The following is a 22,743-nucleotide window of genomic DNA, read 5'->3' on the forward strand; positions in this document are numbered from 1 at the left end:
ATTAAGCTCTCCACTCCCCTTTGTTCCATACCTTGTGTGTTGACCTTTTACATGACCTCAAAAATAAGCAGTTCAGTTAATGATTTAACTGTTTCCGCTGAATGATATAAAACAATTAATAATTTTTCCATGAATCATTCTCCTGTGGTTCCACATCTTGCTCAGCTAGTCTCAAATAAACATAAAACAGAGCTTAGATATGTTTGATATTTATTGCATTATTATGACCAACTGTTCCCTTCCCAAAACATGTTGAGCTCCCAACCGAAAGCAGAGCACCCCTCCATTGGTTCATTGGTTAAACACTCCACCTATTATATAACTGCCATATAGACCAGAAAGACCATGGATTCCATAGCAAATATGGAAGGACAGTCCTGATTGCAAAATCGAAGAACATCTAAAAAGTGAGAAATAAAACTAAAAATAGCAAAAATAAATTATACCAACATTAAACATTCATAAACCAGTTAGCTTGCAAAAACTCCTCAACCAAAAGCAAATTCCCATTGAAAGTGACACATAGTAACACACTATTCACAAAACCAACTCTCAAGAGATCAGGTATTGGAATGGAGCCAGCCTCTTCATTCTGGTTTGCACAAAGAATCCTATCAATACAGATCAAACTTCTACCTTCCCCCTGACACCACCAGACTCTGATTTTTATATTTTTATTTTTAAAAAGATGCCCAATGAACTTTTCCCTCTTATCTTCCCACATTTACATTTTCCTTTGTGATTATCTTTTTACATACATGGCCTTTTGCTGATGTCTGCTAATCCTTTCTGACATTTTGTGTCCTTCCAAACAATACTGCTTGTCTAGAAAAGTCTGTGCTGATGGGAAGAATGCTTCTGTAACATCTTTCAATACCCCCAATCTCCCAAGCCATTTTTGTGGTTCCATGGGAACAAACATATGGATTTTTTGATTTTCCCATATAATTCATTTACTCATGTTTAGATATGAGTTCCTCAGGGTAGTACCATAGGCCCAACTAACTTCAGTTGTTTTATCAATGACCTTCCCTTCATCATCATGTCAGAAGTGGGAATGTTCACTGATGATTGCACAGTGTTCAGTACTGATCCTCAGACACTGAAGCAGTCTGTGTGTCCATATGCAGCAAGACCTGGACAGCATTCCGTCACGCGGGGTTGGGGCCATAAAATGTGGCGAACCGTTCAAACGTCCATTGACTTCGGTGGGACTGGAAAATCTCGCTAGTGGGAGGGGACATAAAATTCCACCCTGTGTCAAATCTCTCATGCACCTTTTGTAAATAATGACATAACTGCTGTAGATAGAGAGCAAATACTGACACGCAGCTGGAGGCAAACTGCAGATACTCATATTGACACAGTCTGAGGACCAACAGTTCCCTGTCCTAACTTGAGTTTTAACTGTCCATGGGAACACAGTGCTGTCAATACAGAGATCCTTTTGCCAGTGTACAGAAATACAAATGTGTCAGTAAGTCAATAAATATAGAGGTCTAATGACTTCACAGCCCCTAGGGTACCATTAAGGAACCTGAGTTGGAACATGTATGTCTTAAATGATTTCCATTGTTTCTTATATACAGCACGACGATTTTTGGACACTTCTTCAAATACCTCTGCCATTTTTCAGCTCTCACTATCTCATCCCCACTCTCTCATGCTGTCTCTGCCTATCTTCCTCTCCCCATTATCTCTCGCACTCTCTTTCTCTCCACCCCCTTTCCATTACTTGCATTACACTTTCCTCAAAAATAACCTTGAAACCATTTCATAGTCTCCAGATTTAATTGCATCAAATGCACTATCTTTGTCCATTCCTAATTCACTCAAGAACCTCTGGATGCTGCTGTTAATTATCCTTGAATAATGCTACATTGCATTGAGAGAGCAGATTTTAAGCAATAGCATTTATAGCATAACTGTGAATGAAACACAATTGTCTTATCCTTAGAAGCTTCTGTGTGAACTTGACTGCACTGCTTGTCCTGTGGGGTACTTGTGCTGCATGCTGCATGCATTGCATCACTTGTGTTTGTTAACTGGATGTCAGTACCTCAAGTGGAACTGGGAATGACCATTGCATTGTTTACTGTTCCACTGATTATTTGTGTGCATCGTGTTAAATTGCAATGATGACCTGCGTATTTGCATCTGTACACAAATGGAATGAACTGTTTGACAATGTTTAAACTAAAATGAAAAGAGCCTCCAAGTGCTTTGCGGTGACTCAACCAAACAGCAAATGGTTTGGGCTAGGTTTGTTGTGATTGGTTCCCTGCAGAGGCTCTTGCGAATGGATTTACCGGTTGCTGATGACAACAGTGTGCACTTCAACTCCACGCTCATGGCACTAATTAGGACAGCCCTGGACATCAAAATAGCAAAAGGTATAGTGTGGATTTATCCATTGTCATGCTCCTGCAGGCCATGGTAATTGCTACTACAGTACATAACTAACAAAGAAAAGTTTGTGAAGATTTTTACATGTTATCAATCTCATGCATAGGTGTTCAAGAATGAAGACCTTACTTGCATTGCATAATTATGTCATGTTGCCAAGTAGATCAAAGATGGGGCATTCATTTATTATGTATCCCGACTTTTGTTTGGAGGCTCCACCAACACATCTTTTCATTGCGAGAACAGCTCCAAGAAGGGGGTTCACGCCTCACACCAGAGGGTGGAGTGTCTAACCTAGCCCAGGGGTCAGCAACCTTTTTTATCTGAAAAGCCTTTTTTAAAAAAAAAATTGTCCAAAATAAAAACTATTGGGAGCCACAAGTTGAAAATTCAGCATTTCTAAACCAAATACTTGGCAAAGTGCCAAGTGTCTCTGGTAACATGCATAATTTTCATATATCGTAAAATACATGTATTAAATTTATGTATCAATAGAAAAAAATTAAAATAAGTCAAACTCTGAATTATCACAGTTTTTGAATTTTTTCACTATGATTTTGTCAGTAAACTCACCCTTAAAACAAACTTTAACTTAGATGCATAGAATCAAGACAATTGTTTCAGCTGTTGACTCTTGTGATTTAAAAAAAAGCTTCTAATAGCACATTCAGAATAAGTTATCATCTCAGCTACATTGGAAAGGATAATGACCACAATTGTAAAACCTATTCCTCATACCAAAGGCATTATCTATAACCATGATATAGTTACCCCACTCAAATAGATTTGGAGCACAACAATGTTTTTCATTAAAATGATCATTTGCTAAAATGATCAAGTGCAGCATATTGATTAGCATGTTATCCCCACAATAAAAACACAGCTCTTACTTTTCTTGTCTTAATATTTTTAGGTTTTTTTCATGTTAATGCAATCCAACCACAGAAGTTTGGAACCACAAATGAGATGTTAAAGAGCCACAAGCAGCTCCAGAGTCACAGGTTGCAGACCCCTGACCTAGCCTGACAATCCAATGCAGTACTGAGCGAATGCTGTGTTGTGGGAGATGCCATCCTTTGGATGGGTCATTAAACCAAGGCATTGTCTTTTTGTGCCTCATGCTTCAGGTGGAGGCTTGGCGTGGTGCTATTTGAAGAAGAGTAGATAGTTCTTCTGGTGCTGACCCTCAGCCAACACACAAAAACTCAGATTTAACTGGTGATTCCACTTATTGTCATTTTTCAAATCTTGCTATGTGCAAAACAAAACCCTATTTCATTCAGAGCCATTACTGCACTTGACATTAATTGATTGCTTCTGAATGATGTGTTAAGACACTGAATAAAAGCAAGTCCTTTCTTTTCCAGGCGGGGAAACATCCAGCTTCCAGACCTCTTTCAGTTTCACTCTAACAACTGCTGGAAAGTGTGGGGAAGCTGTCATGATTCTGCCTCCTTCATTGCGGGAAGTGTCTAGCCTCTGCTCAGCATCTCCCTATTCCTACATGATTCAAACTAATAACCCGCCATGAAGGGTGTGAATCTTAGGTGTAGATCTGTGTTCGATGCACAAAGGTGGTGCTCCAATACAAAACATGTGTACCCCAAATAGCAACTACTTAATTTTCAATGGTATTGAAATTTTAAATAAAAACGCCATCCCAATTTAATAAAAAAATTTCTTGGTTATGTACTGCAACTGCTTCACTAAGTTGCAGCCTTCCAAGTAATATAGGGAAATTTTCCCCTCTGTTCTCTGTGCTTGTGAAGAAGAGGTTTACATATGTGGCGCAATGAAGAAGTCTTGCTCCGTTGTGGTTGTCCATAAAAACATTTTTGCAATGATTGTGGCCTCATTAAAATTTATTCCAAAATGTTCTACCAATCTGTTTCTTTATTAGGAGGGGCTGATAAACACCAAATGGACCGAGAGTTGAGGAAAGAGATGATGTCCATATGGCCAAACCTTTCCCAAAAGACAATTGACCTACTAGTGACACCTCACAAATGTAAGTGCAGTTCTCAGTGATAACTTCCTTTTCTCCTCCATCACTTCCTAGTGTGCCAACTGGAAGGGCAGATTTCTGCCATGTCACTGTCATTGCTATATGTGAACCAAGTGAGCGGTTGTACTGGGAAAAAGTCAGGGTGACTTGCACTTCCTAATTTCATCTTCTGCCACTCCCCCCCACCCCATCCCCCAGCTCTCCCCCCAGAGAGGCGATCAGCTGTCCATTACCCTGTTAACTCTAACACTATGTCTAAACATTGTTTTTGGTATTGTTGACAGTTCTCGATGGCAGGTCTTTCTTAATTGTTCACTTAATAGTAAAAAGGTTCATGCTGTCAAACCAGTGTTTCTATTGGTGAAACAGTACTGTTGTGTACAGCAGGACTAACTGCCCTCTGATGATAGAAACTTATCACAAAAGCTAGCAACTCAGGCCAGTTTATTTATTCTTTACCTTCCACTTACTGCTCTACCTGCACTAAATCAAGGAAGATTCCAGCTCTCCATTCATCAGCATCATCTTTCAGGATTCCTTATGACATTATTGTCATTTCAGAGTTCAGTCACCATCACTTAACCCTCATTGGCCATCAATTATTAAAGAACGCATTCACTATAAATCTTAGCTTCTGTTCATAGCTCATTAGCTACAAAGGCAATATTATATTCATTACCGTGGAATCTTTTCCTTTTTTTCTTAAATTAAGTGCTCAAGAATTGGATGGTTCCAAACTTTGGCCACACAGCTGGTTTCTGTGGAATCCCATCCATGGAGAAGCATTGGTGTTGACAGATTGGAGTCAGTCATCAATTTTTTTCATCTTCCTCAATGTGATTGTGAAAATTACCAGATTTTAGAAAATTGAGAGAAATATGAGTGAAAATTCACTAGATGTTTAGGAAAGGAGTACAGGGAGAGTTTGGGAAGAGAGCATGTAACCAACAAAAGCTCCAGCTCTTGGTTTCAGTCTCCTAATTCTTCTTCTTGTCTTCTAATCTTCCTGTCTGCAGCAACTGATCTCACAGTGGGGAAGATCTATGCAGCTATGATGATCATGGAATACTATCGACAAAGCAAAGCCAAAAAGCTCCAGCTACTCCGTGAGGAGCAGGTACTAGCATAGCGGAGAGAAATGATTGAATCTCAATTGATGTCATACTGTCCAAAAAGAACAAAACAGAGAATTACAGAGAAAGAAAAACAGCTTTCCTTAATTTGCTGTGCTTCCAATTTTGCTTGATGTATGCTTCTTACGCATTCCCATCCATGCTGTTTCACTTTAGATGTCACAGTAATAGAGAATAGAACATTTTTTACAGCACTTTTCTCCCAACCTGGTTATTTATTTTTGCATCTCAGCAAATCTGGGGTATACAAACTGTGGCTCATGGGTCATATATCACAATGGCAAACTATGAAACAATATATATGTCTGGCAAGTCCTAGCAGTACAGCCCATGCAACCTCAATAACTGTGTTTCAATTTGCACACATTTCTCACTTGTTGGCTTGTTCTGTTTGAATTTTGTGGGCCTGGAGGTTTGGAAAGGGCTATTTTTAGCACCGTTGCTCTAGGAACACAGGGATCTGTTAGCATCAGCAACTTGAGATATAATGAGAACAAGCATTTAAAGTTTATATGTGGCTTATGAGGATCCATGTTTAGCAGGTCATGGTGACTCAGCTTGAATGCTCCTTCAAATGCTCTTGCTGGCATAAACTATAATTATGAACATCTGTGTTTTTACCCTTTAATTATAAATCTTTTTAAAGTTTATATAGATAGATAAAAGCACGATCACCTTAATGAAAAAGTGTTTGCCAAATAATTACATTTTGGAAGAGATGAAGGACAAGGAGCTCAAAAATGCAATGTTGTGTTTCAGCAACAAAATTTAGAAAAAAGTTCACCAAGCCTGAATTTTTCGTTCATTGGGCACACGCAATTGGTGGGTCCGGCACCAGAGGGGAAATGGGATCCGCGGCCAATTACGATTTCACGCTGGCTGGCCAGTTAATGGCCAGCTAGCACGAAATGTGCGTTGAAATGCTCGGCACAGCTGGGGTGGGGGCGGGAAGAGGATGGGCCCCGACCTAACTGAGGGTGGGGTTGAGCGCTTTGAGAGAGCTCCCTGCAGGCAGACAGCTGCCCCAGGGAGCTGCAGACCTCCACAGAATAAAGGAAGTTACAAAAATGCTGCAAAATATGTCCATGCAGCACAATCAAGCACCTAAAAACATATCTCATAAAACACAGTCCCCAGATATCTCTCTTTATTTTCTTTCCCCACAGAGATTTCATCTCATCCTGGATCAAGGTTTGAGCAAAAATGTGAATGCTGCCTGGGAGAATGGTCCGTCTGCCAACCATAAGTGTGGACAGGCCTTGTAAAATCGCTGTTAATTTCATTGTTAATGGGCTTAATTGCCCACTTAATTGTCGGTGGGCACACTTCCGACTGTCACATATGCCTGATGAGTGAAATATCGCGCACGATGATGTCGGGACGCTAGCCTGACGTCATCTCGCACTATTTCACCTCCGTTCAGGATGGCCTGCGAGACATAGAATTCTGGCCCAAGCCTTTTTTTAATGTAAAGTGATGCCCCTTTTGATGGGAGAAACTTGCTGTTTAGCATTAGTTGGGCCTGTCAGATATCAGAAGTTCAACAATGTCTATTAATTAACCAATCCTTTGCTTTCTTCAGGTAATATTGTTTGTGGTTTTTTTCCATCTGTTTCCTGCTGATTCCTTCCCTGTTTTTACTGCCTGACGCTTCTGGTCCCTTTTTATTTTATTTTGAATGCTTTGTGACCTCATATTGTTCACATGCATGAAACTGAGCCAATTATTAGACTCAGTCTTAAGTCAGTATTCTGCCCATGTAGTGTTAAAGTTGTGCATCCATGGCCAATGTTATAACCAGAGACATCAGTTTTAGAAGCATGTTCAACATCAGAAAACATTAATTGTACTTGAAGCACATTGAAGCAAATGGTGATAACATCAATTATACATATGCCAGCATTTATATAATACTAGCTGATCTCCTGTGACACCTGGGGAAGGAGCACAGTTGCAGCATTTATAGCTGCTAAGGTGATGCTCTACTTAACCTGGCCTTAAGGTACTTTCTGTGGGGAAAGTGATCTTATCAGACATATCCTATGGTCAATTAGAGGCTAATTGTTGAGGGAGATTAGCAACTTCTAGTTTCTGCTCTTGAGGAGAGGTCAAGTTATATATCAAGTACAGAAAATTGGCATTTTTCATGAAATTTTGACACTTCTTTGATATTTTGTGATATTTGAAGTGTGATTGATACATGCTAATTTATGGATTTGTATAGTAGTGAATTTCCATACTCACAGTAAGTCAAGAGATTGTGCTGTTTTGTAAGGACAGAAACATTATATGTAAATTCTGCAGCTTAGGTGTGTGTGGATATTTGACCCTTTAAGGATTTGCATTCTAGAAAAGTTTACTTGCGGCACTTACAGGTCAAGGTTGTAGATCAGAACCCTATCTTTGTTTATAAACAGTCAATTAAGAAACTGCAGTATTAATTATGATACAGATATTTGTTTTTAATATATTTTCTATTTTGTAGTAGAGGGAAGTTCAGAGGAGCAATGTTCCTCATTGTAGCAATAATAAAGAGAGATAAAAAAGGTTATGAAGGGAAAGACGTTGGTTGTTAGAGGTGAGTATGTGATGTGTCATTCATGTAGCGGCAGTGCTCAACTGAGCAACTTAGAATAAGCTGCTCCAAATACTGGTTCCTATTTCACTAAAATAACCTGAATAATTTCTACATTGGCTCTTTATCTGGAGAGCCATGCAGATCCCTTGGTTCTCAGTTTTGTTTCAGTCGGTACATTGTTACTGCAATAAACATCTTGAGTTATAATATTTTTAGGAAGGAGCAAATAGCAAAGAAAAGGGAAGACTCAAAATTTTGATAGGGAGTAAACGGAGAAAGGTGAATGGAACTTCTATAATATTAACCAGTCTCCTTCCTCAAGCAGTATGTTTGCACGCCTACTAGGGTAGAGGCATTGTGATTTATGAGTAACAAAATACATTAAGTAAATGAGATAATTGTGGAAGCACACCAGCCGAATAACTATATACCATTTTTAAAAAGCAGCTACAATTCAGAGTACTGTGGATAAATAAAGAGGTTATAAAGTAACATTGAAGAATAAAATATTTAAAATGATTAAAATAAGGGAGAATACAAGAAAGTAAGGAGAGAAGTTAGAAAGGGATAAGGAAAGTAAAGTGAATATGAGGAGAGAATTACAAAAAAATGTTGAAAGGACAGTGAAGTATTCTGTAAACATATCGGTAAAAAGAGATTTATTGAATGTGAGTTGGAATGCTTGAGAGGAGAGGATGGCGAGGTTATAGGGGATATGCAGAAATTGGCATGAAGTGTTTACTAAGGAGAATATTCTGTGATTCTTTAAGATAAATCCTGAATCGTTTAATAGCAAAATGAGATTTGATTTAATAAAGCATTAGGGAAGTTAACTAAGATAAAGGATGACAAAATACAAATTAATGGGATACATGTGAGGATACTGAGGGGAAAAGGAGAAAAAATACGTAGACTCAGTCAACCATTTTGTAGTCAGCTCCTGTTATGATACAACAGTTTGGTAAAGGCTGTTATTTAAAATCCCAGAGAGAAACTTTAAACAGCTGCTATAAGCTATGTTTTCAATTGGTATGTTTGAGATGCAGGAAAAAGACCACCAGTTCTCAAGAGGTTCTTATAGCAAACTAAATGAGAGATTTATTAATTTACAACAAATTAAATATATACACATGGCTACAAATTGCTATCATAATTTTTAACAAACTCCAAAATTAATCTCCACTAAGGCAACAATAACCAACAGACTTAAATAGACACCAGGCAAAGCACTTTTCACCTTACAAATTCAAAATGAGGCTCCTTTAGACTTTGTTCCTTTGAAGACAGTGGTAGACTTACAGGCTTAGATCTTACAAGCCTCTGAGCTGCACACACAAACTCCTTTCTGTTATACCCAGCCTTTGAATGCAAATTCTCATTATGTCACCAGGCCCTTTGAACTCCACCTCTTCTAACAATAAAACCCCTTTCATAGTACTAATTTTATTAGTAATATAAAAATATTGCTTGGTGCCTCCTAGCCACGTGCAAGATTTCACTCCCACTCTTGAATGCTCTAGTCAACAAAATTCAAATGTACCCTTTACCTTACTGTTTACACCTCAACTACTATACATCAAAGCACCCAGACTAGCTGGCTTTAATACAATTAACACACACAGACTAAATCTCTATTTAAAAAAAAATAATTTCCAATAACATTTTATACATTAATATCTCTTCATAACAGCTCCCCTGCTGAGTTATGATTAAATTCTGCCCATAAGCATCATGAATTATCATGCACATCATACAGATGGTGGCAGTATACCCAAAGACCTTCTGTACAGTAAATTGGCCACTGGATCATGATCTCCTGGGCCTTCATACCTCTGCTACAAGGACACCTGCAAGTGAGATATGAAGATGGTGTACGCTGATACTGATAACTGGGAGATGGTCACTGAGTGCCATGGTTTCTGGAGCCTGACTATTTGGAAGGGCATTGAAGAGGCAAACAGAAACAAAATGCTCAGCTGGCTGAAAAGAGGACCCAGAGAAAACAGAGCCAGTGAATTGTGCACGTTCTCATGCAATCATTGTCTTTCTGTGCAGCAAATACGGCAAAGACTGCCATGCCAGAGTGGAGCTCCTAAGCCACACCAGGCGATGCTTAACACAGAGTTTATCACTATGGTGCAAACTGTCGTCTTATAAGCTGGAAGGCTGCTGCCATAGGATAGGTTTAAGGGAAGTGGCAACTTCTCATAACAATTGGAATTAAAGAATACACTGTACAGTGTTTGACTAAGCAGCATAGACAGTAAAGTCCCATCCTGTGCTAAATTAATTCTATTGTTGGCCTCACACCATCAACCTGGAGAGGGTGGGGCAAATTAGTTAGGGTTCCCTTCACTCATTGTCTAGAGAACCCTGCTGGAAAATGTGTGATTCTGAGCGTCTAAATGAGGACAATGGGACTTGGTTACTGCATAATCAAATATCCTGCTAGCACTGGCTGCCTAGGTTCACATTGAAAAAGAGCCACTTGGGAGCAGTACTTGAGGACAATCAACAGCTATAATACCATAACCCAGAACCTTCAGGAGAATAGGAGAGAAACTGGAGATAGCTTAAAGAAAATTGAGATATTTAGATCTTCACATTATTCTATTAAATATGAAGTTGTCAAGCCAACTGTTACACATTACCCAAATTATTAAGACTCTAATAAAGCATCTTGAGCACTAGTCAGAACATTATTTACATTTACCCTGTTAGTAGTGAGATGCACAGCTACTATTATTATTGTAAAAATATGACTTATATTTGATTAGAGGTGACCTCAAGAAGCACTTAGCTGATGTGATTGAGATGTTTAAATTGATTGGCAGGGTAGATGGGGTACAACTCTACCCTCAAATGAGGGGAATCCAGGATCCAGAAGGAAGAGGCACAGGCTCAGAAATTTGAGATCTCCCATTTTTGGGTACATGATGGGCCACAGGTCTAGTTCTCTGCACAAGAATGGAGAGGTTCAAGGAGCCCTCGACATTGAGCCTCAGACCTGAATAACACCAAGCCAGTATGGCAAAAACTAAAGCTGGATCAGATAGCTGTTATTGCTGCAGCATTCTTCATTTATGGGCAAACCAGTATGGGGAGGGGAGAGGTCAGCGAAGGATTGGTTCTGGAGATGGCAGGGAGATTGGACCCAGGGTAGAGGAGATTGGTTCTTCAGGCTTGGGTGTAGGTGTAGTGGAGAGGGAGTGTTTGTCTCAGGGAAGGATCAGTTCCAAAGGTAAGAGATTGGGCTATGGGAAAGGATCAGTTCTGAGGGTAAGCAATTGAGTTTCAGGGAAGGATTGGTTCTAAGGATAAGAAAGATTTGGGGAGAGAAAGATTGCAGGCCTCAGCAGGGGTGATTATGCCTCAGATGGGAAGAGATTGGGCCTTTGAGGGAGAGTGTGATCAGTGGCTGGTTGTGTTGTGCAAATTTAGCACTTGGCAAGTAAAGCATTGGAGAAAACAAAAGTTGAGAATAGGTTCTATTTATATAAATAATGCTGCAATTAAAATGTTCCTAACGTGTCCTCCTGGCACGAGCCTATCCAGCTTTTCCAAAATTGCGGTAGTATACTTCCAACCTGAAATATCCTTTCTGCTCATCGCATATCGAAGGCTTATGAGTTGCTAAGTGCCTGAAAAACAGGTGCTGCTTGGCCATTTTCTAGGCAACAACCTTAGAATTAGAACTAAGTTGAGTCCTGAAAATTGTCTTCACATAAAGCACATTATAAGTTCATGGTGTTAACAGTCAGCATGGACTCCACACAATTTAATGGCCTCAACACCTACATTTCAGTTTCTGCTTTGTCTGCAGGCTTGCTAGTTAACCTCTGTCTTTTCTACATTCCACAAGTGAATTCGGAGTTCTGGGAACAACTTTGTGCTGGTGCTGGTGCTGGTGTGCTCTTGTGATGCTTTGGAAAGCATATTTTCAGTTATGGATGATTGGTAGATCTGCCTTTGAGACTGGAGTATAAGGAGGGAGCAGCAAGGAGAAAGCAGGAGCAGCCAGTAGGAGGAGGAGGGCACTACACATACCCATAAGGGCTCTTCAGGGAGAATCTCTCAAAGGTCAACTTTTTCTGAGAAGTGATGTATGAAGGTTCTGCTTAGCCAAATTTCTCAGCCACAAGCTCAGGATTAAAACTAAGCTGGGTAAAAGTGAGTCCTGAAAAATTATCTTCACATAAGCACATAACTCACCACATGATAAGCTCATGGTGCGCTAACAGTCAGCATGGACTCTGCACAATTTAATGGCCTCATTGCCTCCACTTCAGTTTCTGCTTTGCAGGCTGCTTGTCAAATTCTGTGTCTTTTTTTATGTTCCACAAGTGAATTTTGAGTTCTGGGAACAACTTTGAATAACACATACACCACATTTAGAGAATAGCAGGATAAGAGAGTGTTGGGCTTCATCTGGATAGACTGCATCAATATCTATACATTTCCCATCATTAGCCGAGCATCTTTCTCACTAGAAGGAGATACCGCTCCCTGAATGTGTCGCTTTTTTACGACCATAAGCTGCATCATGCAAGTCTTTGCCCAGTTTTTCCTGGCTGCAGTCTTTATTCTGCAGCAGGTCCTCTGTGCAGCCTTTATTCTAACCAGGCACATTAGGTCACAGGTTGGCCACTTGGCACCAAGGTGTAACCTTTCCAGGCACGACTTATGACTTCTGCCAGGATCTCTAGCACAGAGATAGCTTGCCTACAGTGAGAAACATACTGCCACCAAATTATAACTGAACAGACATTGGTGTGCTCAAGTTTGGGAGGAGCTTTGCAGTAGACTCTTCGTTGAGTCTATATGTTTATGGTTTTATGGTGCATGCTGTGTAACACTGCTATACTGAGGGACCAAATCTTACAACCATTTGGGCAGCAAGAATTGGAGGAATCATAGAATCATCATAGAAATTTAGGTCACAGAGGGAAGTCATTCAGCCCATTGTGCCTGTGCCAAAGGATAAGGAACACAACAAGGAAGAGGAACAGCAACATCTGTCACTAGTACACCCTAGCTACCAGAACTCTCAGAGAGCAACTGATGCTTCACCTGAACTATCCCACAATCATTACAACCATCCAATTGCCCTCCTTCAGTTTGTCCTCATGGATCTTGACTTCAGCTGACTACAAGGATGAACACCTATGTAAGTTCCAGAAAATGAAAACTTTGACACCAGATTTTAATAACAGTTAACCGGAATAACTAAACAGCATTCTTGTTCAGCCTGTTAATGTGCGTCTTGTGGGTTCAGCTACTTATTCCACTATGAGATGTATCGCTAGTGACTACAGCTTGTAAGATACTGAGCTTCCTTCAAGAATCATCAGATGGTTGTGGTGCACCTTAAGTATCTCTGGGCTTGAAAGCCAGACTGCAGCATCCCTGGCTGGGGCATTGTAGATGAGTTGGCTATGGTGGCACTGACAATGGGACTAATGGAGTGGGTTGTGAGGGTGCAGTCAAACTGTCACCTGGAGAAAAGACAGTAGGTGCCTCTCCCATTGAGCTAAGGTCACTCTTGGTGCACCAGCTCTATGTGCGTATTATAAGAGTTATCGGTGCTAGGCCCCAGAGCCAAAATTGTCTCCATTACGGTGAACCCACTGATGTGTTCATGGAGATTACTCACTCGATGCAAGACAGAATAGACTCCATGCTCATGGAACATCAATATAAGTTGGAGCTGAACTCCTCTATGCTCTCAGCTATTTGTGTGCAAGCTTGCTGGCAAGCAGGCCAATCCACACAGTTTTCCTTAATGTAATCCCAACAGCTTTCCTTGATATCCTGGGTCCTTGCAAGTGGAATCTTGAGTCGAGTGGAGAAAGAGCTAATACATAACTTCTTACTTGTGGTATTTTATCCCCTGTTCTGGCTCCTATGCACTTGCCTTGTGATTCAACATATGAAGATTATGCCTACCATCTCAGCAGGTCAGATCAAGTCAGGTTTTCCTAACCAGTGGAAGGGCTGTATCGTTTGGTTCTACCCCATTTAGTGATGCACCAGGAAGCTTATCAATAAAATGGCTACTTCTCTACCACCCTCTCCTGGTAGCGCAGGTTTTTAAAAATTTTCTACTCTCTCAATATTAATATGGGCCATCCTGGCCTAATGGATCTTGGGAGGGGAGAGGCAAGTAGCTCTTCTGTGGAATTGTCAGAAATTGAGGGAGAGGACACAAACCAAAGGAGGCAGGGTGGGTGGCAGCTGATGAGCCTGTAATTACCCCATAAAAATCATTTTTTTGAGTGGTTGGCAGCAGTCCTTTTCAGACCATTGGTTAAGCAGTCTGATACCAATCAGAAAAAATGCTCAGGAGTACTAACAAACCATTTCAGAGCTGCTTTAAAGCATTCAAAGAATGGTGTTTTTTTCTTCAATTATCAACTATCAGCCATCCTGTTTTCCAGTCATTGAAAATTGCCTCCATTGAATTCCCAATCTCAGCTGGATTAATAGGATAAACAGATGCTGAGAATAAGACATAGCTTTTTCCTTTTCTCAAACTCCCTTGAATCCAACCACAACATGGAGGGAGTAAGACTCAAGTGGCTTTCTGAAGCTTCCACCCTGCTAACACCCTAGACCTGGGACTATAGTGTAAAACAATTGGGGAATAATGGCTTTAAAAGTCAAAGGCAAGAAAACTTTTCAGCCTAACACTGCTGAATAGTTGAAGAACTGTACTGTCAGAACACACATCATCGAGAGATCAAAAAGGCACCTAGTTTTGCTACCAACCTGTACCTAGCCCAGGCTCTCTGGCACCAAACTGAATATAAAATAAAAAAAGTTCTACTCTCCAGTATCATTACCTTTGCCCCTGAAAGTGTTAACTATATAACTTACCTTTTCAATGGCTCTTGACTGTAATGTTGTACCAGATCTTTTGGTTCAGCCATCCTGTCTTTGGTAGACAGTGGCAATTTGTATTGTGGAAGTTCCAAGTTATCATGATACCCAAGTTATTCATTGTTGCTGAAGGCATAAAGGAAAGCTCCCCGATGGCTCACTAGATCATACCAGCCATGAAGGTCTAGGTTTGATGAGCCTGTCATTCTCAGCCAAGGTGTGAGAGTTGGGCACTACAGTTAGCCTGAACCAGGGAGGGAAAAGAATGCCAAGCTTTCTGTTCTTGTTTACTGTCCAGTATCCCCTGCTGGAAAGTATGAGACCATCAGGAGGACCAGATTATGCTCAGCTGTGACTGCCCTGCTGGCATTTATTGAATGCTTTCACATATGAAGACTGGCACTTGGGTGAGGTACTAGAGGGAGGCCAATGTCCAATGTGCAGAATGGCAGTAGATTTCAAACCTTCAGAAATGGAAGGAAACAAATTTGGGGGCAAGAATCAGAGAAGAGGAATTGAAAGAACAAGGCATTGAAGTAGTGTTGAATTTCCAGAGGGACTTTTAAACAACAAAGGTTTTTAGATTGGAAATAGATTTTTTTTTCAATTCTTGTACAGTGTGCTACATGCAGAATGGTAACTCATGCAGGGGGATCCAACTGTTTCGTTTTTTATACACATTTTTATCTCTCCACATTCATCCCTTCCTCATTTCCAGAAAGTGCTAATTCATGCTGGGGTACAGTTCTGTTGAAGACAAGTCATCCTTCTATATTGCACCTAAATGGTAACTTTCCACATCTACATCTAGATGGTAGTATTGACAGGTTATTTGATCACTGACTTATCTGACACACAGTCACACTTTTCAGCAGGGGCAGACATGGCTGATTTTCTCCTTCCTAGCCCATTGACCAGGCCACTTGCAGAATTTGTACCACTACCCAACTGAAATCAGCCAGCTCAGCAGATTAGGACTTAAATCTGGGACTTTCTCACATATATAGCTCAGCTACACATTACCTTTACCATCTGTGTGGCTTAGGTTTGCAATTATGCCTCATGATTAAGCATATTATTGTGATACTTCTTGTCACCTGTGGATTGCCCACGCTCAATGTTCTAAATAAATCCTATTTCAGGTATGCCTTGTGCTGACTGAGCTACATGAGGTGCCATTTAAGGCCAAAGAGCCTGATAATCTATGATCCCTTTCCATGGACTGAGACTTTGTTGAGAGAAGCTAAAAATAAGCATATAAATCTGCAGTTCGATAGTACTAAACCATACATACCAGGAGGTTTAGGTCCAAACACAGGTTTTTACTAATCTCAGCCAAGGTAGCAATGGGGGAACTATCATTAGCTTCAGCTGCCCTGGGCTTGGAACAGTAACTTTAACCTTAACCAAATCCTTGCAATCTCTGCTGAACAGTATGCATACATTGTATGAGGATTGGACTGGTCTCAGCTATGATGTTGCCCTTCCATGGGCAGAAAGCCTGCTAATACTCACTGTCTGAGACCACACCTGGAGAATGAGCACTTGGGTGAGATGCAAGAGAGCTGCAGTTACCTATACTACTCAACAGAAATCTCGACCTTTGGAGAGTAAATGGATAGAAAACTGGCAAGGGGAGCAAAAGGCGGTCTCATCTCACAAAACTGGCAAATCAGTAGTAGGGAGAGGAGTCTTTCACTTCAGAGCAATGAGGCAGTATTTTTAGATTCGTCTGTGTTACTTCAATATATTACTTTTATGTGTTGAGTAAGAAAATGAACAGTCTTGTCAATAAAGGCAGGACACCTCTGGTGACAGTCATAGTTTATTCTGATAATTAGATTTGTATGTAAAGTCAATTTTTTAAGGCATGAAAATAAAGTATTTCTTTCAAACTCGCCTGAGCTGTTTTTCTGTTCTCCACATAACACAGTTTATTTTTCAACTTTAGTTTGGCCACGAATACATAATGAGTCTTGGTTGAGAGCCTAGAAATCCAATGACTTGTTTAAACACCTGAACCCCAGGAAAATATTGTCTGATTGACAGCTCTGGCTTTCTGATCTATGTTGTCAATTTCACATGTTTATTTACAGAAGATAAAGAGATTTCAAGTGCTTGTAGTTTTAACTATTGATACTACAAAAGGTCAGGATGATTGACATTTTTATTAATCTGTAATAAAAAAAGCTTTTTTTAAGAAAGTTATTAATGGATGACTTTTTAAAGCTTTTTTAAACATGTACTACTGTTATTATAGGGTTTATTGATTTTATGCAGAGCATAGTGGGTGAGTAGACATGGAGATGCCATGGCTGGGGTAATGAGAGGCAATAGGGGTTGTTTGGGGAGGCATACCTTGGCATGGGGGCAGGAGGGGCAGGGGATGTTTTAGGGGGAATGAGGGGGCCATACAAGTTGTTCGGGGGGGTGGCATACTTTGGCATGAGGAGGACCTCTTTGAACTTGCCTTTCAAAAGGTTCCCTCATGCAGACTATGACTCATGACTCTTTGAAAAACTGGCCCGACTGCATGAACATTATGAAGGACTAGGACATGCCTGTCCCAGCAATGGAGCTTGGGGTGCAGGCTCATAACCTGAACAAACCCAGACCATTAAAAGGTACTTCTAAAAATCAGAAACTATGGGAATGGTGTCAGGAATCCTGGAATCAGGACCCACCTGCCATTTTTAAAGAGCTCCCAAGTATCCCGACTCAGCGAAAATCCAGCCCTTAATCTCAAATCCAAAAGTCTATTGTGGTAGCTGCTGAGCTGCCCCTGTAAAACTATTAGACCTGGATGAAGGGCGCTCATCTTAATTTCTTAAAGCTTAATATTTACCACTGTTGACCCTGTCCACAGTTTCTAACTGCAGACAATTTCTAGTGAACTGGAGATGAAACCCTGGCTGATTGTTTTTTTTCTTACCTCTGTCTCTCTCTCTCCCTAGAGCATTGGGCTTAAAGGTCAAATTATAGTATCTGTACCACTGTTCCAGCTACTTCTTCAAATTCGACACGAACCTGAGATTGAACCTGGAATCTCTTAGGCCTGTAAATGTATACCAAGCAGTACATTTACCAATCTGGCCATTATAACTGTTTTCTTTTCTTGAAGAAAACATTAAGTTGTTGATAATCATGTTGGCTTTGTAAGCACTCTTACAGCTTACAGTCTTTTGTTCCGGGCAGATATGTAAGTTCCTTATCTTGTGAGCTGAGATAGATTTTATATGCCACTGATAACAACAGCATTATATGGGAACAGATGATAATGCAGCAACCACAAAACAATACACGTCAATGAAGAGGCACTCTGCCAAATTGGAACAGCAAAATAAAGGGAATATCAAAATAAAGAGATTGCATAAGGAGTGACTCATTTATATAAGAAAAAGTACCTGACTTTGATTAGGAACCACAATCTAACAAGTTAGAGCTGAAATATTAACATTGGGATGGTAAAAATACATCCAAATCTGCAACACTCTACTTTTACCCTGCCATAGCTCTTCAAAGGCCTTGCCAGGCCAAGAGGGAATTTTACAAGTCTAATTTGCTTATTCACTAGCAGCATTTATCACAAAATCAGGCACTTGTTGCTCACAATTTTATAACCACCAAACCAAAATGGTGGTAGCAGTGCAAATTTATAAAAGTACTTCTTTTTTGTCAAGTGAGATGGGGGGGGCTTAGAGTTCCACCTTGGGCTAACCGTTCAATTTGCTGCCATCAAAAGTCCAAAGCCAACCTTCATAATTAAAACCTCCCATCCTGGCAAGCAGAGTAGACTTGGACTTTTAATTAAAAAGAAAACTCTTGGTGTTCCATTTTTGAAACTCTCTTGAATTGTCTAGCCCCAAACCAAATGGGTGGCCATCTTTTGTATAACTGGTACATACCAATCTTCAGTTAGTTGATTTGAAGGTGTTTACACAGTTGTAAATGGGGAAAAGTCAAGACTTGTTTCCAATTATAATAAGAATTAAAACAGAAAATGCTGGAAAAACTCGGCAGGTCTAACAGCATCTGTGGAGAGAAAAACAGAGTTAATGTTTCGAGTCCGTGTGACTCTTCTTGAGTTTGAGGTGTTTGCATATCAATACCATTGTACTGTTGTTGCAAACCACAGCAGCTGCAGACCTGAGATAAAGTTTGTCTTAACTTGGTGATTCCAACATAAGATCCTATATTTGGTCCTATGTTACTGGATTTGGTGTGTTGTCATTACTTTGAACAGAAAGGATATTGCCAGCATGACCAATAGAGTTTCTCTTTACCTGGAGACAAATCCCAGAAGAACTTCACCAATAGCTGGCTTATCTATTGGAGGAACCATTTTGAGCTGTGAGAGAGGAGAGTCAGCATCATTTTGCCACCCTGTTGTTGCATGTAAAAACTTGGTGATGCAAGTTTGTGTAGTTCCATTGAAATGAAAAGAAAAAGAAACAGAAAATACAAAAAAACTGGGTTCTAGTTCTGGCAAAAGTTCTGACCTGTTGTTTCTCATTTCAGTTGCTGGCAGGTCTGTTGCACATTTCCAGTAGTTTTCTATCTTTATTTAAATTTGTTAATGAAGATAATTTCCCTTTAACTCTATGTAATGCAAAAGTTCACATTTTATTTCTGTACAGAGAATCTTAGCAACCAACCAACAGAAAATAACTTCTGCATGTATCAGAATAACAAGAAAGCCAGTTGAACTCTAATTGACCTGAGGATCTGTCTAAGAGCAATTAGCCTCCAGATGAATTCTTGAGATGTCTACTTACAGCATCTTTTAGCCTTACAGGGACACACAGCTCCTTCTTATCTGCAGAATAATATAATACAATGTCTTTATCAAACTGTTTATCCTCTAACTTATGAGCAGCATCACAGGAGATTCACTAGTGTTTAACAAAAAAGTACTAAATGTGCTGATGATTTGGAAATAAAAGGTTCTAACTTGGTGAGTTCAGGACCAACCAAGGGAAATGCAATTTACATGCTACCATTTAAACTGGATTCTGCTTTTCTTTTTTTTACCTCTTCATTTTTCTCCTTAAGATGCTTTGTTGACTGCTTCTGTCCAAGTTGCCATTCCTCACATGAGAGCCTGTGCAGTAAGTGTCAACAAGCTGTCTACACATCAGAGAAGTCGCAGCTAAACCTAATCCTTTATTCTCACATGTACTTCCTATCAGCAACAAATGGTGATCACTATCATTCTATCTCTGACTAAACTAATCTCTGAGGCCAATTGTAGTGATCTCACTAGTATCCCAGGCAGCTCATATCAACTAACAGTACAGAACAGGATCAAAGAATGGGATCTTCCTGGCTCTAAGGCTTGGTTCCATGACATAAGGTGCACTTATCATACTTTTAATAACTAAACTCTGGTTACCTGTCATAAATCAAATGTAATATGGTCTGTAACCACCCCTCATGACAGAAGGAATTCAGGTTAAAGATCATAGAATTTAGTCATTACAAACTAAAAACCCTGACTATAATCAATTGTGTTAATAAATCTAATTTCAAAACAGTGATTTTTGCCATTCCTTCCTGAACCTGTTTTTGAACAATTTAATGTTGTTTAGAATGCAGGCAAGTCCTGTCTGGGCCTTTCAAAACTGAAGGTGAACCAAACCAGAGTTTGGAACCCAAAGTCTCTTTTTATATAAACTAAGAGCCATGAGGTTTAAATGGATTAATAGACTAAAATTGGCTCTAAACACTCTCACTCAGTCAGATAGGAGCAAAATACAAAAACACATGTTGCAATGGCTTTTTTAATGATTAGGTGAGTGAAAGGATAATCCTTAAAATATTTGGCAGCCATCAGAATTCCCACAATAAGGAAGAGGATTGTGACCTATGTCCTATGTGGATGGGGTATATTCACAATTTGATATCCCTTGTTTAACTATACTTTGTTGTACGGTATATTTGAGTTTTGAAAAAAATCAGTTTTAATTAAATGTGATGTTGTAATGGCTCAGAGATTAAATGCACTATCCAGCATGCTATTGAGTCATACACAACTGGAAGCACCCACATTTGGTCTTAGCTAAATGAGCTTGAATGTCAGTTTTGATGAGTTGACTTTGACTCCAGTGTTTCTAGGTTGCAGATGGAAAAAGTTAGTCAGTCCACTGCCACCCAACCACACCACCTCCTCCCCCATTCCCCCCAACTCTGTTGCTAACGCTTGCTGTTGAAAGTTCTTGTGTCAGAATTCAGTAAGAATAGGATCAAGGATTGCTGAAATGCTTACAAGGAAATATAGCCTGCTGATCCACTTCCAGGGCCTGCTGGGACACCTAGCATGAGGTAATGCCTTGGAGAGAAACGGCGGGGGGTAGGGGGGCCGGGGGGGTGGGGGGGGAGGGGGGGGGGGTGTGGAGGATGGATCGGTTTAACAAATGCTGCTTCAAGTCTCTGTACCATTTGTTTTAACAAATCCCATTCAAAGAGGTCTCCTGTGTCCCAAAATATTGGAAGACTGGAATGGCCTGTACTATATTAGTTCATTCTGAGCCAATCTTGATGAATTCTAGCCTGAGAAAGAAAAGAAGAAATGGTTTATAAAGAATTGAAATTGCTTGACCTTGCCAAACAATTTCATTGAAATGAAGCTATATTGTTCTTGGAACGGACTGTTCAAGAAAAAAATTAGGCAATGTGAATTATTGATCTAAGTTGTCCCTCTGTTGGAGATGTTTGTACAGGCTGTCGATGCATCACCAGGTACCATTTGCAGATTGCTGAGGGGACTTTGGAGGAGAGGGGCCCCTTTGACGGCAAGTCGTGTTCTGCCACATTGACAAGATTGGAAAAGTTTGTAGATTTTCTCTGCTTTTCCCAACCTGCACAGGTCAATAAAATGGGATCCTGTCTCTAAACGTGTTCCAAAATGCTGGAGAAAAGTTTACCCCGGATTTCATTTCTGTATCTTCCCTACAAATCACCGAAAGGATGCTAATTATCTGCATGATTCTTTTGTTTTTTTTTAATAAGTGCTTTTGGTTCAGATAACATTCATTTACTCAGGAGGGTCATTCAACATTGAATCTTAAAGCAGGATGTGAAATTGTGCAAAGATGCATTAAAAAAAAACCTCTTGTGAAAGTCTAGTTTTAGTTAAAGTGTGGAGCCTCTAAATCTAAGATGAATAGTAAAATCCAAGAACACATGAAGGGTTTGCGGGTGTCAGATTTTGTCCCATTTTTCCTTTGCTTGACCATCGTAAATCCTGAGCCAGTGTTAAATCCTGAGCCAGTGGCTGGGTGACCTGCTAATGGACCACTGCCAATACTGCTTTGAAGACACTTAATAGGAAGAGTGTGAGATCCTGCTGTTGGGAAGAGGGGAGCGGCTCTTCCCTCCCGTGAAGGGGAAGATTGTGACCCAGTAGTTATACCGCTTCATCCAAATAAAAATTGGAACACTGTTGTATAACTACCATGGGAACAAAACCATGGCAACAGATTGGAACTTCTGTTGGTCTTTGTGAAACATTTTTTAAAACCCTGAACATACTTGAATGTGCTGTTGCTTCCCAAAGCAGTACGCATCTTTTCCAGACTCCATGTTTGAATCTTTTCAATCAGGTTTCCACCACTCCCACAGAATAAAAATAGCTCTTATCAAAGCCACAAACAACTTCCTATGTGACTGTGGATAACGATCCCTCCTCTTCCTTCTCGACTTTCTGCAGCCTTTAACATAGTTGACAACACAATCCTCCTTCA

At 40.1% G+C, this 22,743-nt stretch overlaps 1 protein-coding gene across 1 annotated transcript in view; it reads left to right on the top strand.

Moving 5' to 3' along the window:
• LOC121271161 (voltage-dependent P/Q-type calcium channel subunit alpha-1A-like) overlaps nucleotides 1-22,743 on the top strand; it is a 760,453-nt gene that overhangs the window by 673,277 nt on the left and 64,433 nt on the right. The window contains exons 41-43 of the mRNA XM_041176921.1: nucleotides 2,288-2,393; nucleotides 4,307-4,414; nucleotides 5,428-5,528. Coding sequence (XP_041032855.1) covers nucleotides 2,288-2,393; nucleotides 4,307-4,414; nucleotides 5,428-5,528 — 315 coding nt within the window. The remainder of the gene's footprint in view (nucleotides 1-2,287; nucleotides 2,394-4,306; nucleotides 4,415-5,427; nucleotides 5,529-22,743) is intronic.

This window comes from Carcharodon carcharias, chromosome 30 (genome assembly GCF_017639515.1).
Source record: "Carcharodon carcharias isolate sCarCar2 chromosome 30, sCarCar2.pri, whole genome shotgun sequence".
NCBI classification, from domain to species: Eukaryota; Metazoa; Chordata; class Chondrichthyes; order Lamniformes; family Lamnidae; genus Carcharodon; species Carcharodon carcharias.